Raw genomic sequence first — 12,578 nt, 5'->3', positions numbered from 1 at the left:
TTTAAATTTATGCTCTGTCCCCAACCAAGTGGTTATGATTTTAAAAAGCACATAATCACACTAAAGAACCAATACCATCAGTTAGTCTCCGGCTATTACATTATTCACCATCCCAAGGGCTTCCCTTTGATTTAGCATTTGATGGATAAGTACAGACGGGTCTGTCGTTTGGCTGCGAGTGCGCCCGCTGACGGCATCAGCACTGGGGCTGGGAGCCGCAGGGCCCTGGTGGCCCTGGCACTCCCGGAGAGAGTCGGGCCAGAAGGAGCCTGGCAGCTGCCTGCAGGCTGTGCCCGTCCCGTGAAGCCGCACAGCTGGCTCGAGGGCCCTGCTGATCCAGCAAGAGGGCACAAGGGAAATGGCAGAACTCCAACAGATCACTTTATTTATTCAAGACTGAATCCCCAAAGTACATCCGAACAGACATAATTAAACAAGGCAGTGTGGACCGAAAGGTACAATGTCATCCCCACCAGGACCCCTGATGAAGGGAGGTTTGCTTTACAGAAGGCTTTTACGAAGTAAATTACATTAATTACCAACATTTAAAAACATCCAACATTTAAGGGTTTTGAATCTCTGATTTATTAGACAGCATGGAAATAACAGGTTTAGGTTATTTTACAGAAAGAGCTCAAGCTGCTCATACACAGCAACTGGGCTTGCTGAGGGAAAAACAATTCTTCAGACTACTGCACAAGGACACAAAGACTCCTCATCCTACAGTCAGGAGGAAAGGGCACACCAACAAGAGAACAGAGAAATTCACATACTAAATAATGTGTCCACAATGACTAAAACGCATCCCTTAAGGGACAATCATGTATTGGTAGGAAGCAAAACAAAGCTTTCCATAGAGAAACCACTTTCACGAGATGGTTAGGTGGACCTGCAATGAAGAAAATACATTTCAAAAGATGGGTTCAGATGTACCCTAAGTTTTCACTAAAATACTTACAAATAAAAATAAGACCTCTCTCTGTAGCAAAAGAAAATTTTTAAAATACATCATGGATAAAACAAATTTCAGTAAAGGATCCAAGTACCATTCAGATACATACATTTGCAAATAATATAAATAAAAAAACAAAAAGTGTGACAACAAAAATACTATTTGGAACTACCTAGAATAGGCCAAGCTAAGTTCATGTTCTGCTTCAGGGCATTACATTGAAATGAATCTCATTCTCACTATAATTTTTTTCTTTTTAACCTTAATCACCAGCGGCTGGGCAACTGAAATGGACATGAGAACTATATAAATGTCAGAGAAATATGTAAACCTCATTAATGTTTCCAAAAATTCATTTAGAGATAGAAACAGGTCCAAATAGATGCCTGTCTAAATGTACTGCAATTACGTTACAATTATTTTTCCAAATACACAGATATGCTCTGTCTTTTCTCAGCTCATTACTGACTCAAACAATTTGCCCTTCTGGGATCAATTGTTTGCTAATAAATAATTGTTTACAGTCACAAAATGATGTTAGGAGGTTTTCTTATTAGTTTTCCTCCTGCACCCTAATAAGATTGAAAACGAGCTGATTCCCCAGAGTCTAACCTTAACCTCGCTTTGTTTCACAGCCCAGGAAATGATGACCCATCTGCTTCAGAAAATAATGGTCGGCCGAGAGGAAATATTGTTTAATTGTAGATTAACCTCCTCATGAGGCAGTCTGAAGCAGCTTTAGAATTAGCAACTATAACCAGCAAGAGAAACAAATGGCTCAAGAGCCTTCTTCTCTACCATTTAAGGCCCAGAAAGAACGCAAAGGGGGCTTTATTACCTACATTTATTTACAAACATTTATTTCTGCAGTGGAAACAAAAATCAAGGTCAAAACTGACTCTCAGAAGTGCTGTTGCTGCCCTCCCCTTCTGTTTGCCCAAATACCTTTAAATGCAGAAAAACCATCAAACCATCTCATGCGCTAAAGAAAATGTTTAAAAAAAAACAAACAAACAATAAAAAAAAACCTCTTTTCCAATATTTTCAGGTTCTTATAATATTAAAAGTAAAAAATGTTCCCTGGCTTCTTTGTTAATAGTAATATATCCACCATTGGGGAGTACGAATTGTTTTATTATCATCAACATGGCACTTAAGTAAATGAAATCTTGTCAAGTACATGGTGACCTACAAGTTCAAAAGAAAAAAGAACAGCATGAGATCAAAATGGCCGGCCAGGACAGGAGACACAAAAGTGAGAGATCAAATGCAAACCCAGCCCTTTATCCGACAGGCTTCACACGCTACGCCTTTTCTAAAGGCCCACCGGTGCAGGCACACACGGTACGGAACATTTCACACTCTGCCCTCTCTCAGGGACTCAAGCAACTTAGCAAGGGCCCTCTATGCCATTCTAATTCAGAAGAGTACAGGAATCCTGGAAAGTTATTCCATAAACATTTACTGAGAACTTCCTTCCAGGGCCTGAGGAGAGAGGGACAAGAAGCGGGACAAAGACACTTGGGGGCTGGTATTTTATGGTCAAACAAGTGTCCAGGTACCAGGTTTCCCTCGAGTCTGGTACAGGTAACTAAGTAAAAAGCTCTGCCCTACGTACCAAGAAAATGTAAACGGTTCTTCCCTGTCAACAGTTACACCCAAGAGCCAAAGACATCTCCAGAAATTTCAAAACTAAGGAAATCTAGTATTCCAGGCAAGCCCATATTACTCTGAATTTCCAGTAAGACCTGAAGGTCATTTCATTCTGTGTAAATATTACAGAAACAACCTCTGTGGAGAGGAAAGATTTTTGGCAGTTCAAATCCTTATATATCTTAAATAGAATTTGCTAAAATAAATTATTCTTGAATTCCTCAACTTAATTTTGAAGCAATGAGCTAGTAATAACTCCAGAGATTCAAATAATAGTGCCTATTCAAGAAGAATGAGAGTTTGACATTCTTCACTACAAAACAACTAGGCACAATTTTATCCATCAGACGTCTATCAACCTACGGATATTGAAAGCTTGGGAGAACAAGATAAAATCAACTCCAGCCCTAGAGTCAGCTGTAATATCGAGCAGGCATCAACAATGCTATTCATGAATTTAGAAAAATTAATAAATCCTGGGTTGAATGCAAGAAAAGGCTCAAATACAGGTGAAGCATACTCACTTGGGTTTTGTTTCTGCATCTGTCACTTGGCGAATGAAGATACCATCTTCGGGATGTTCCGTGTCGTCCATTTCATACATATACGATGATGCTATTGCAAGCGTGGTCCCATCATTACTGAAGGCGAGTGAGGCGATGCTGGTGGGGTATCGATGGAACTGGCACAGTCGCTTTTTGTTAAATGGATCCCAAATATTTACAAATCCATCAGAACCACCTGCAAGTGATTTCAAAATAGTTCTTGAAAGCAGATACAAAAATAGCCATTATCTTGACAATTTTTAAGATCACAGAAGTTGCATTTTCCCCAGGGAGTATGATACTAGATTTTTTTCCCCTTTAAATATCATAAAAAACCAAGCACAATTTTTAAGAACTCTGCCCACTGCCCAGGTGGTCCAGTGGTTAATATGCCACGCTTCCAATGCAGGGATCGAAGGTTCAATCCTTGGTCAGGGAACTAGGATCCCACATGCAACACAGAATGACCATAAAAAAAACACACCTGCCCAAGTACAAATATGCAGCATTCCATTAACAACAAAAGTGTATTAACAAGCAGAAAGAAGTGAACATGCCATACTCTACCTGTGGCAAAAGTATTGTGGATGTTGTGAAAGGAAATGGCGTTGACTGGGTAAATCTGCTCAATATTGTTTTCTTTCAGTCTGTGACACTTGAAGGCATACTTCTTCTTCTGTACCTCGGGGCTTGGGTCCAAGTACTCAACTGCCACTCGACCTTCAATAGAACTTAATACATAACCCTGACAAGAGGAGATCAGAAGACAAAACTAGTGAATTCAGATTCCAAAACAAAGCATATACTCCCAAATTCAACCCACAGTGAAGAAAGGTAATTATTTTTAAAATGAAAAGAGAATATGGCTGTATTTTAAACAAATGTTTAAGCAGGACTTAGTTAAGATCACTCCAAAAGTTTAAAAACACTTATACCTGTTATATTAAAAAACAAAAAAGGCCACCATCACTTACTTTCTTTACCAGTACTCTGCACACTGCAATCGAAAACGTCTAGGTATTCTGTCAAACCTCACAGGAATTTTTAAATTATTTCAATATAATTTATTTGTTGTCCTGTCCAGAAGGGGACTCAAATTCATTCCATCACTTGGAATATATTTTTCTTGGCTTGATGCCTCCTCACTTCTAACAGCTCTAAGAAGAACTGTATCTTCTTCACTGAGGGTGTATCAATAATCCAGACCAACTGGAAAACCAGCCTTCCATCTGTCATCCTGCCTCTTGCTTTTAACTACAGCCAAGTCAAGTTTATACCCAAACAACACAGATTTTCAGCAAGGTTCAAAAGTGCTCTATAATTTCAAACCTCTCCACACCTTGCTGTGAAACAGTATGTCAGAGAAGATAAGAGAGGAAGATAGTATGAAATCTCTATTTTACTTCTTTAATTTTTCAAGATATGAAAAAGATTTATCTCTAAAAAACTATTAACACTGGTAATGAAAAAAGAATTAGTAAAATGTTACTTTTAGTTAAAAAGCTTCCATTATAAACTACAAATACACTCTGACAGAAAATTTTGGATATAAAACATCATAATATTCATAAATGCAAGCATATTTGGACCATGCATTTAAGGTTTTTCATAACTTCAATTCCAATGGAAACTTACAATATCCTGAGAAGAACTGTGATCACCATGTGAGGTACTAGCCTTTTGAAATAAAGAGCTAAGAGAACAGAACAACAGACCTAATTCGGTTGAGCTCCACAACCACTAAAGGACAGCCATAAGATTCCAAAGATATCTGCTGTTTTTAATGACTTTCCTCTTATAAAATTCCCAGAGCAAATGACCCCAGCACCAACTTCCCTTCGAACTGTCAGGACTGGGGGCAGGGGAGCATTAGTAAAGTGTCACCTCATCTAGTAATGATGATGGAAGGTGACCCACACTGCTCATCAAGAGTTAGTCACTATATGAGGCACAGCTCCCCTCTAACCTTGGAGGCATTCCTTTAAAAAAAAAAAAAAATGTAGGTTCTGCTCTCAGACTAGCTAAAAACCTCTATTAGTATTAGGGTACAAAAGGGGGAAACAAGAAGGAAAAAAAAGGGAAAAAAAGAAAACAACAAATTTCGTAACTCTAAATTTTCAGATTTAAACTTGAATTCGCTGGTTTGTAAATTAAAATACCTGCAAAACTCTCTTTGATTACTGTATATCTGTCAAGCTTCCTGGAGGAGGAGCACCAAGCAATCAGAAAACCACTGGAAGATTACTTACCCTCTGTGAACATCAAAGCCTTCTCTAAAATTGAGTTAACACACTAGCTTTTAACAAAAGGCTACTGAAAATACACCTAACAGAAATTCCAATCACCACTCCAAAAAAAAAGAGAGAAAGAAAGTAAGCAATGCATAAAATGCAGTGACCAAATCATTATTATAAAGGATTCTACTATTTTCAAATTCCCACAGCGGGCGGCGGAGGCAAGGTCAGTACCTGCTTGTTGGGGAATGCTCGGATGCAGCGTGTCTGGTACTTGAGGCTGGACTCACGGCGCTGCTGCACATAGCCCATGTTCCGCAAGTCCCACACCAGCACTCTGCGGCCTGCGGTGCCCACGATCAGCCGGTCTCCCGACACCGACAGGGTATACACCTTTCAAAAAAGACCAAAACTTGCTAAAAATGCATGCCTGCAAATGGCATTTTGCTCCAAAATAAAGTCCATGGATCATAAAACCATTAAAAAACAGTTAGCTGATAGGTTCTCAAACACAGGTACCAAAATTTTAAATACTTCAGTTACACAAACCAAGTAACTGGCACAAAATAATACACCCAAGATATTCTTAATACTTAACCACGTATCGTAATAATGCACATTCTAATTAACTCTCCAAAAGTATCTCTGAAGACGATTCTCTTTCTTATTAAAACAAACTAAAGTATTAAATAATTTTATAGCCCTCTTGTTTCATTTAGTCACAATATAAAAGTGTAAAAGATACTCATAAAGGAGACAATAGATAATAAAACGATAAAAACAGCTCAAGATACCTTTCAATGGGCTTCTGGCTTTTCATAAGACAATCATTTTCAAAGTTATTTTTCTATGACCACCTTTTAGACAGAGATTTCACGTTGCAACTCTTTGATTTTCCCACCTGTCACACTTAATAAATAAGCCTTTCCAGGAAGAGTGAGAGAGTTAACATTAATTACCTGCTTACTTGCTTTTGGTGGCATACAAACTCAAAATTAAAAGACAAGGTCAGTGGTCTGGCATATGACAAAGCAAATTTTTACACTTTGACGTCACACTAAACACTCAAGACAGAGTTATGTTTACAGAAAATTTTAAAAGCATTTATCCTCTAAAAACAACTGTTTTTTTTCCCCTCAAAATTCCTTTTCTTCAATAGTAAAACAACTTTCACAAATTATCCCCTTATAATAAATCATAAAATTTCCTGTCTTTAAGGTGACTTACTTTCAAATACATTATCTGGAGACCAAACAGAGATAGCAAATTCATGAAAATAGTAATAAAATGTACTTTCCTGATCATGTTAAATCATTTTTTTAAAAACCTAGACTTCAGGTATATAACTGTGTTCTGATCATTACTTTCAATTAATAAGCAACTAATTTAATCTAATACTTTAAAACCTGAAAAATCACTATAAAAAATGAAGAGGCCTCATTACATGCTAAGACATCTCTTTAACATTCAGTAATTAAAGCTTACGGTTAGTTATCACTAACGTATTAACAACGTAAGCGTCCCCCCCACCGCCGCCTCCCAGGGAGGGTTGGGGGCAGAGGTGGGGGGACTGGGCTTAATAACATAATAACCTGATAATTTCTACAATCTAGCCTTAAAATTCAACAACTAATTTGACCAAGGGAAAAAACACAGAATTTAAAAGACTCAAAACAGTAGACTTAATACAAGTGTATTTCAATGAGATATAGTAAGATTTACTGTTGTTTATTCAAAAAAACATTTGCAGAAAAACAGAAATTAGCTAAGCTAAGACACATGAAACACCAAATTCAAAAAAACAAAGAATCCAGAAAAAGATCAATTTGTAACAGTACAATCAGAACGGGAATTTTATCTTAAATCCTTACTATCCAGGTGACACACAAGCTTCTAACAGTGCTTTCTATCCCCACTGATCGTAAATCAAGTAAAAACACTGTCATGCTACTGACTAGGTATATACATTTATCAAAGACCGTATTAAAAAAAGTGACATAATGAACCTTGCTGAACCAATAAGCAGCTTGATTCAGTGTGGCTGTCCATTATATGATATTCTGTCAGCAATTTATCACAGCTCTTAACATGTTACATACAACCATAAATCAAAACTAGAAACAATGCAATTATTTTATTCTGAACAAAGGTCTTGCCAGGAGTAGATTCGACTGTGATGTGACAAAAATAATGGCTCTTTGGATGCACTACAGTATATAATGACAGCTAACAGGAACTGAATAGTATATTTACACTGAGGAAATAGACTCAAGTGAAGGATACCTTTAAACTGCTAAAACAATCAATCTTTAAAATTAACTACCACCTGATAAAGGCTGATGAGGATACAGCAAGAATGCTCAATTACACTTTCATTGTACAGATCAAAAGGTTAGAATAATACACAACATTTCAGTTTTAAGAAGCTTCCTTCAACTACCTCTGTCAGTATTAAAAATAAATAAATTATAAAAGCCAGGGAATAAAGGACATCTTTTTCACTAAACTTTAAATGATAATCCATTTCACCCCCTCACAGTCAACTAAAGAGAAAGCTCAGGCCATAGTGAAAATGAGTGATGCTCCATCCCACTTCCTGCTTGGGGAAGTCAAACTCAATTTCAGTCTTTGCTAAATGACTTCTCTGAAAAGTTGCTTCTCAGCCCTAGGATCTAAAGCATTACAATACATGGAATTGGGTTTATCACTCATGCTATCCAGTACAAATGTGACAACTGACAGGAAAAAGTTGACCAAAGTATGACTAGTTTTCCTTTACATATTTAGTTGGGTTTGTAAAATAGACCCATCAACTCTTAACTTCTAAATTCAACATTATCTTCATCATTTATCAAGTCAAATCACCCCAAGAACCATAATTCCTGTCATGAACATAAAAAGCCTACCTTTTCAGGCTGAGAGAAGGTCCCAGCATTACAAGGGGTTCTGGGATCCCACAATTTAACCGTCTGATCCCAGCTTCCAGTAACCATCACATTCACTTCGGGACAGTATTCAACACATCTGATAGGGGCATCATGGGTTCCAACAAGATTTTCTGTAGGAATAAAAATAAACCAACAACCAATACCTAGCTTTACTAAAGATTTCTCAGGTGAACAACAAAAGGAAACATTCATTCTACTGTAATGAATCCACTTCCACCCACTCAACAGAAGTATCTATACACAGAAAAACTCCAGGACTACAAAGTCATTCATTCACCTCTGTCCATCTTACAGTGCATAGCTTGATTCACTGGCACAGTAATACGAAAAGCTACCTTGAGTTTCAGACTACATTAAAATGATGGTGTATCTGTTATTTTCGTCACTTGATTCTAGATTCTTTCAAATCAGGAACCTTGTTTCAACTCTATAGTTCTGACTGTATCTAGTGCATGTTCTGATACATGCTAAGTGTTCAAGATATACCTGTTGAATGAACACTTGAGTGGAGAACTCTGGTCCAAGGGATCTGGATAAAACTTATCACATTAAGCTGATGTTTCAAAGAAACGAATTTAAGTGGTAACAGGATTATCTGAAAGCTGGGGATGAGGAAGGCAGGGAGGCTCAGGATTAATAACCACTTGGTTTTCATGGTGGTTATATTTCTTTCCTTCTTTATTATTTATCTGGCTATGCTAGGTCTTAGTTGCGGCATTCAAACTCTTAGTTGTGGATGTGAGATCTAGTTTCCTGACCAGGGACTGAACCCAGGCCCCCTGCATTAGGAGCATGGAGTCTTAGCCACTAGACCACCAGGGAAGCTCATCAAATTTCTACCCTTTCAATTTCAACTTTTCACATTATCTCATTCATTCATTCAACTAACATCTACTGTCTACTATGTGCCAGAATCTATACCACATGCTAAGGTAACAACAAATACAAAGAGTATGTGGTTCTGATCCTCAAAGAGGAAAACTACCTCCATTTAAACAAGAAAGAAAAGTATCTCATAAAATTCAGCAAAGATCTCCTAAGAATAAGCAGCTAATTCCTTTAATTATGGTCCCCAGCATTAAAAATCTTTGTTTGCTTTTTGGTGTTTTCTTGAGTTTTCAAACAAATAGAACCTACACCTGCAAGCTAACTTCCTAATCAGAAAAAACTCCTAGCAAACAAAACCAAACATCTGCAGCTTTGAGTTACATGACAAAACAGCTTTCACATAAAAGCCTCTTCTGATTGGGTCCTTCTTTTCTTTCTGGATAAAATATAGCGCCCATCCTCCATCCATTCTCTCACTGTCCAACTCATCCTCATTAAGTCCTATCTCTGTGCCTTGCTATGTTCTTCAAGTACATCTGTGTCTAACACGTGCATATACAACATAAACAAAAACCTTTACTAGAGAGCTCTGTGTATCTGAGTTCCATTCCAATCTCTATTCTACTTCCAAGTCACGATAAAAATGTGGGTAATTCATTTCATCGCTTAGAAATTAACTAAAAGAAAACGTGTAACCCTGTCCTTCATTCAATAAATGTAATTGAATAATGTTCTATGCTAAGCAATTATACAAGCTGGGTTACTACGGTACCCAGACAGGACTGACTATTTTATAATGTTAGATTTTTAAAACCCTGTCTTCCTTCAGTCTGAACTATAGTAGTAGTTTCTCAAAAGGGAACTCTGAAACATCACTATCCTGGAAAAATTCTACTGCAAGGCAGAACACTGCAAGATCCAGTTCCCTTCTGAGGGCAGGGCAAAGGTCAAATACTTAAGTGCCACTTCATGTAAACACTGTGGATGGAGATCACAATGAGTTACACTGTTAAAATACATACATTATATTTTGTGATTCTAACTTCATGGTTATCATTTAAACAAAAAAGTCCTAAATTCAAGCCATTTTTACTTTTATCTAAGCAACTCAGGAACTAAGCGATTCAGGAACTACTCTTCCTAAATAAAGATTTGTGAGTAAGCACTAGCTAAGAAAACAATAAACTGGTAAAAATGAGGCTCTGTTACCTTGATCGGTGTTCAAATCATGCATTTTCAATTGATGGTCTAATCCCCCACTCCAGGCATGTGTTGGATCCTACAAAGTAAAAGTTTCAAGTCATTCAAAACTTACAGCTTTAAAAAAAGTGTTTAACCTTGGAGTAGGAAATGGCAACCCACTCCAGTATTCTTGCCTGGAAAATGCCATGGACAGAGAAGTCTGGAGAGCTGGCAGTCCATGAGTAGCAAAGAGGTGGACATGACTGAGCATGCATGTGTAACAGGTTATGGAATTTGGAAAATACTAACAAGGAAAATGTTTCCTGTAGCCCAATCACCTAGAGATAACTACTGCCAACACTTTACCATGTCTCTTCTAATCTTCTTATAAAAACAGATATAATTTAAAAATAAAGTGTGAAATCAAACTCTGGACACTTTTTAGTTTCAGGAATATAGCCCATGTCATTAATCAATCCACAGAAATATTATCAGTAGTGATTTCATAATAATCCATACTATAACTGAACTTCCAATTTTCTTATGTCCTTATTGTCAAAACAATTTTTCTCACATTTTTATTTCAATAAAAAACTACATAATAAGCATTTTTAGTAGTGTTTTCTAGGAGCAAGATTAAGGGAAACTAGGGTATGGACATTTATAAGATTCGTGCTTCTTCCTGGCAAATTCCATTCTAGAAACATCCTCTCCATCTACTTTCCCATCCATATAAAGAGCCACTTGCCTTGCCACATCCTGCTCAGCATTACTTATAATTTATTATATTGCAATGAGTTTATTAGAAGTAAACAGTATCTGTGGTTTTAAACAGCATCCTTCGATTACTTGTAAAGTTGACTCTTTTAGGTTTAATAATTTTTAAATGAAAAAAAAAAAAAAGCGTTGAAAAATTCCTCTACCAGCCAACTCCTCAGTTTATGTTCAGAATGAAGTACGCTGGGCTCACTCATTGTAAATAAACAAAAAACAGTGCAAAAAAACTGAGCAAACTAAGTAGTCACCCAAACTACTATGCACGCAAATTAAGGAAGAACTGTTCACCACACTGGCTGAGAGCCAATATGTAATCCCATTTACTAGCAAACAAACCCTTTAATAAGTAAGACGGCCAAATTTTAGTTTTGCTGTGAGTTTCACGTATATTCTGTCCAGAAAAATTCACAGTGTTAACTCCATCAAAAGCTTAAGGGGAGACCCAGTTCCTGACGTCTGTCAAGTCCCCAGGGCCAAAACGCAGAACAAAGCAGCACCGGAACCTCAACGTTAAGGGTGGGCGTGGGGGTGGGAGGGGAGCGGAAAGAGAGGGGCGCTGTCCAAATAACCCTACAGACAAGAGCCTTCGCCCAACACTGCAAAAGAGACGCTGATCACGAGGGACACCATAAAACTCAGAAGGGTGCAGGAGCTGAAACGGAGAACACCTACGTAGAAGGCGCAGTCCAGGACGGCGCCGGTGTGCTGGTACTTGAGACGCATGGAGTTGGCCGGCACATCGTAGAGGCGCACGGACGTGTCCCAGGAGGAGACCAGCAGGAACTGCGATGTGTTGGGGCTGAACTTCACCGAGGAGATGCCGTCCTCGGGGGGTTGGTTCAGCTTGAACTCGTTAGAACCGGTCATCTAGGGAACAAGGGCCTGGTGAGAGTCTCCCCAAGAGGCCGGGGTCGCGAGGCTCGACTAGCAGAAAGGGCCGGGCAGTACGGGGGTGGGGCGGGTCCCCCAAGGGGCCGGGGTCGGGCGGCTCGACTCGCAGAAGGGCTGCCGAGTAGGTGGGGTGGGGGTGTCTCTGGGGGACCGGGACCGAGGGAAAGGCCGGCGACGTGCCCTCTGCGCCTGCGCAGGGCCGCCGCGCCCTCGCCGGTAGGGCCTCATTGACCCCCCTCCCCGCCGCCCTCCTGAGCTTCCCTACGGGCTGGGCCCGCACCGCCACACCCCTAACTCCAGCCTGGCCCGCCGGGTCCACACCCTCCCCCGCCGCGGGCTTCTGCACGCCAGCCTCTCCCCACTCCCGCCCCGCGTGCTCCTAAAATAAAAAGGAAAAGCCGTGGAAATGAACCCGGTTCCCAGCGGACTGCTCCGCCGGCTCGGGAACCCCGGGGACATCCCCGGAAAGCCCGTGCCTGCGCCCGGCCACCTCGCCCCGCTACCTCGGGCTCCCTTCAGAAGCAATTCAGCCACCGCGCCCGCCGACACTCGCCGCCGCCTAGCTCCC

General features: G+C 39.5%; 1 protein-coding gene across 3 annotated transcripts; it reads right to left on the bottom strand.

The window, feature by feature from the left end:
• Nucleotides 1-428: 428 nt before the first annotated feature.
• BUB3 (BUB3 mitotic checkpoint protein) lies at nt 429-12,578 on the bottom strand. Of its 3 annotated transcripts, none has more exons than XM_068961414.1 (8): nt 12,514-12,578; nt 11,792-11,986; nt 10,370-10,439; nt 8,291-8,442; nt 5,619-5,777; nt 3,718-3,895; nt 3,130-3,346; nt 429-2,140 (listed from the first exon to the last, which is right to left on the bottom strand). In XM_068961414.1, exons 2-8 carry the CDS (start codon nt 11,984-11,986, stop codon nt 2,125-2,127), a joined length of 987 nt encoding a protein of 328 aa, XP_068817515.1. In that variant the 5' UTR covers nt 12,514-12,578; the 3' UTR covers nt 429-2,124. The 3 variants fall into 3 exon arrangements, with proteins under 3 accessions (XP_068817515.1, XP_068817516.1, XP_068817518.1); XM_068961415.1 differs by having other exon boundaries at nt 429-889; XM_068961417.1 differs by having other exon boundaries at nt 429-3,346.

The sequence above is a fragment of the Capricornis sumatraensis genome, chromosome 23, assembly GCF_032405125.1.
Source record: "Capricornis sumatraensis isolate serow.1 chromosome 23, serow.2, whole genome shotgun sequence".
Lineage (NCBI taxonomy): Eukaryota > Metazoa > Chordata > Mammalia > Artiodactyla > Bovidae > Capricornis > Capricornis sumatraensis.
The sequence above is the reverse complement of the archived record's forward strand: the minus strand, read 5'-3'. Positions and strand labels throughout refer to the sequence as shown.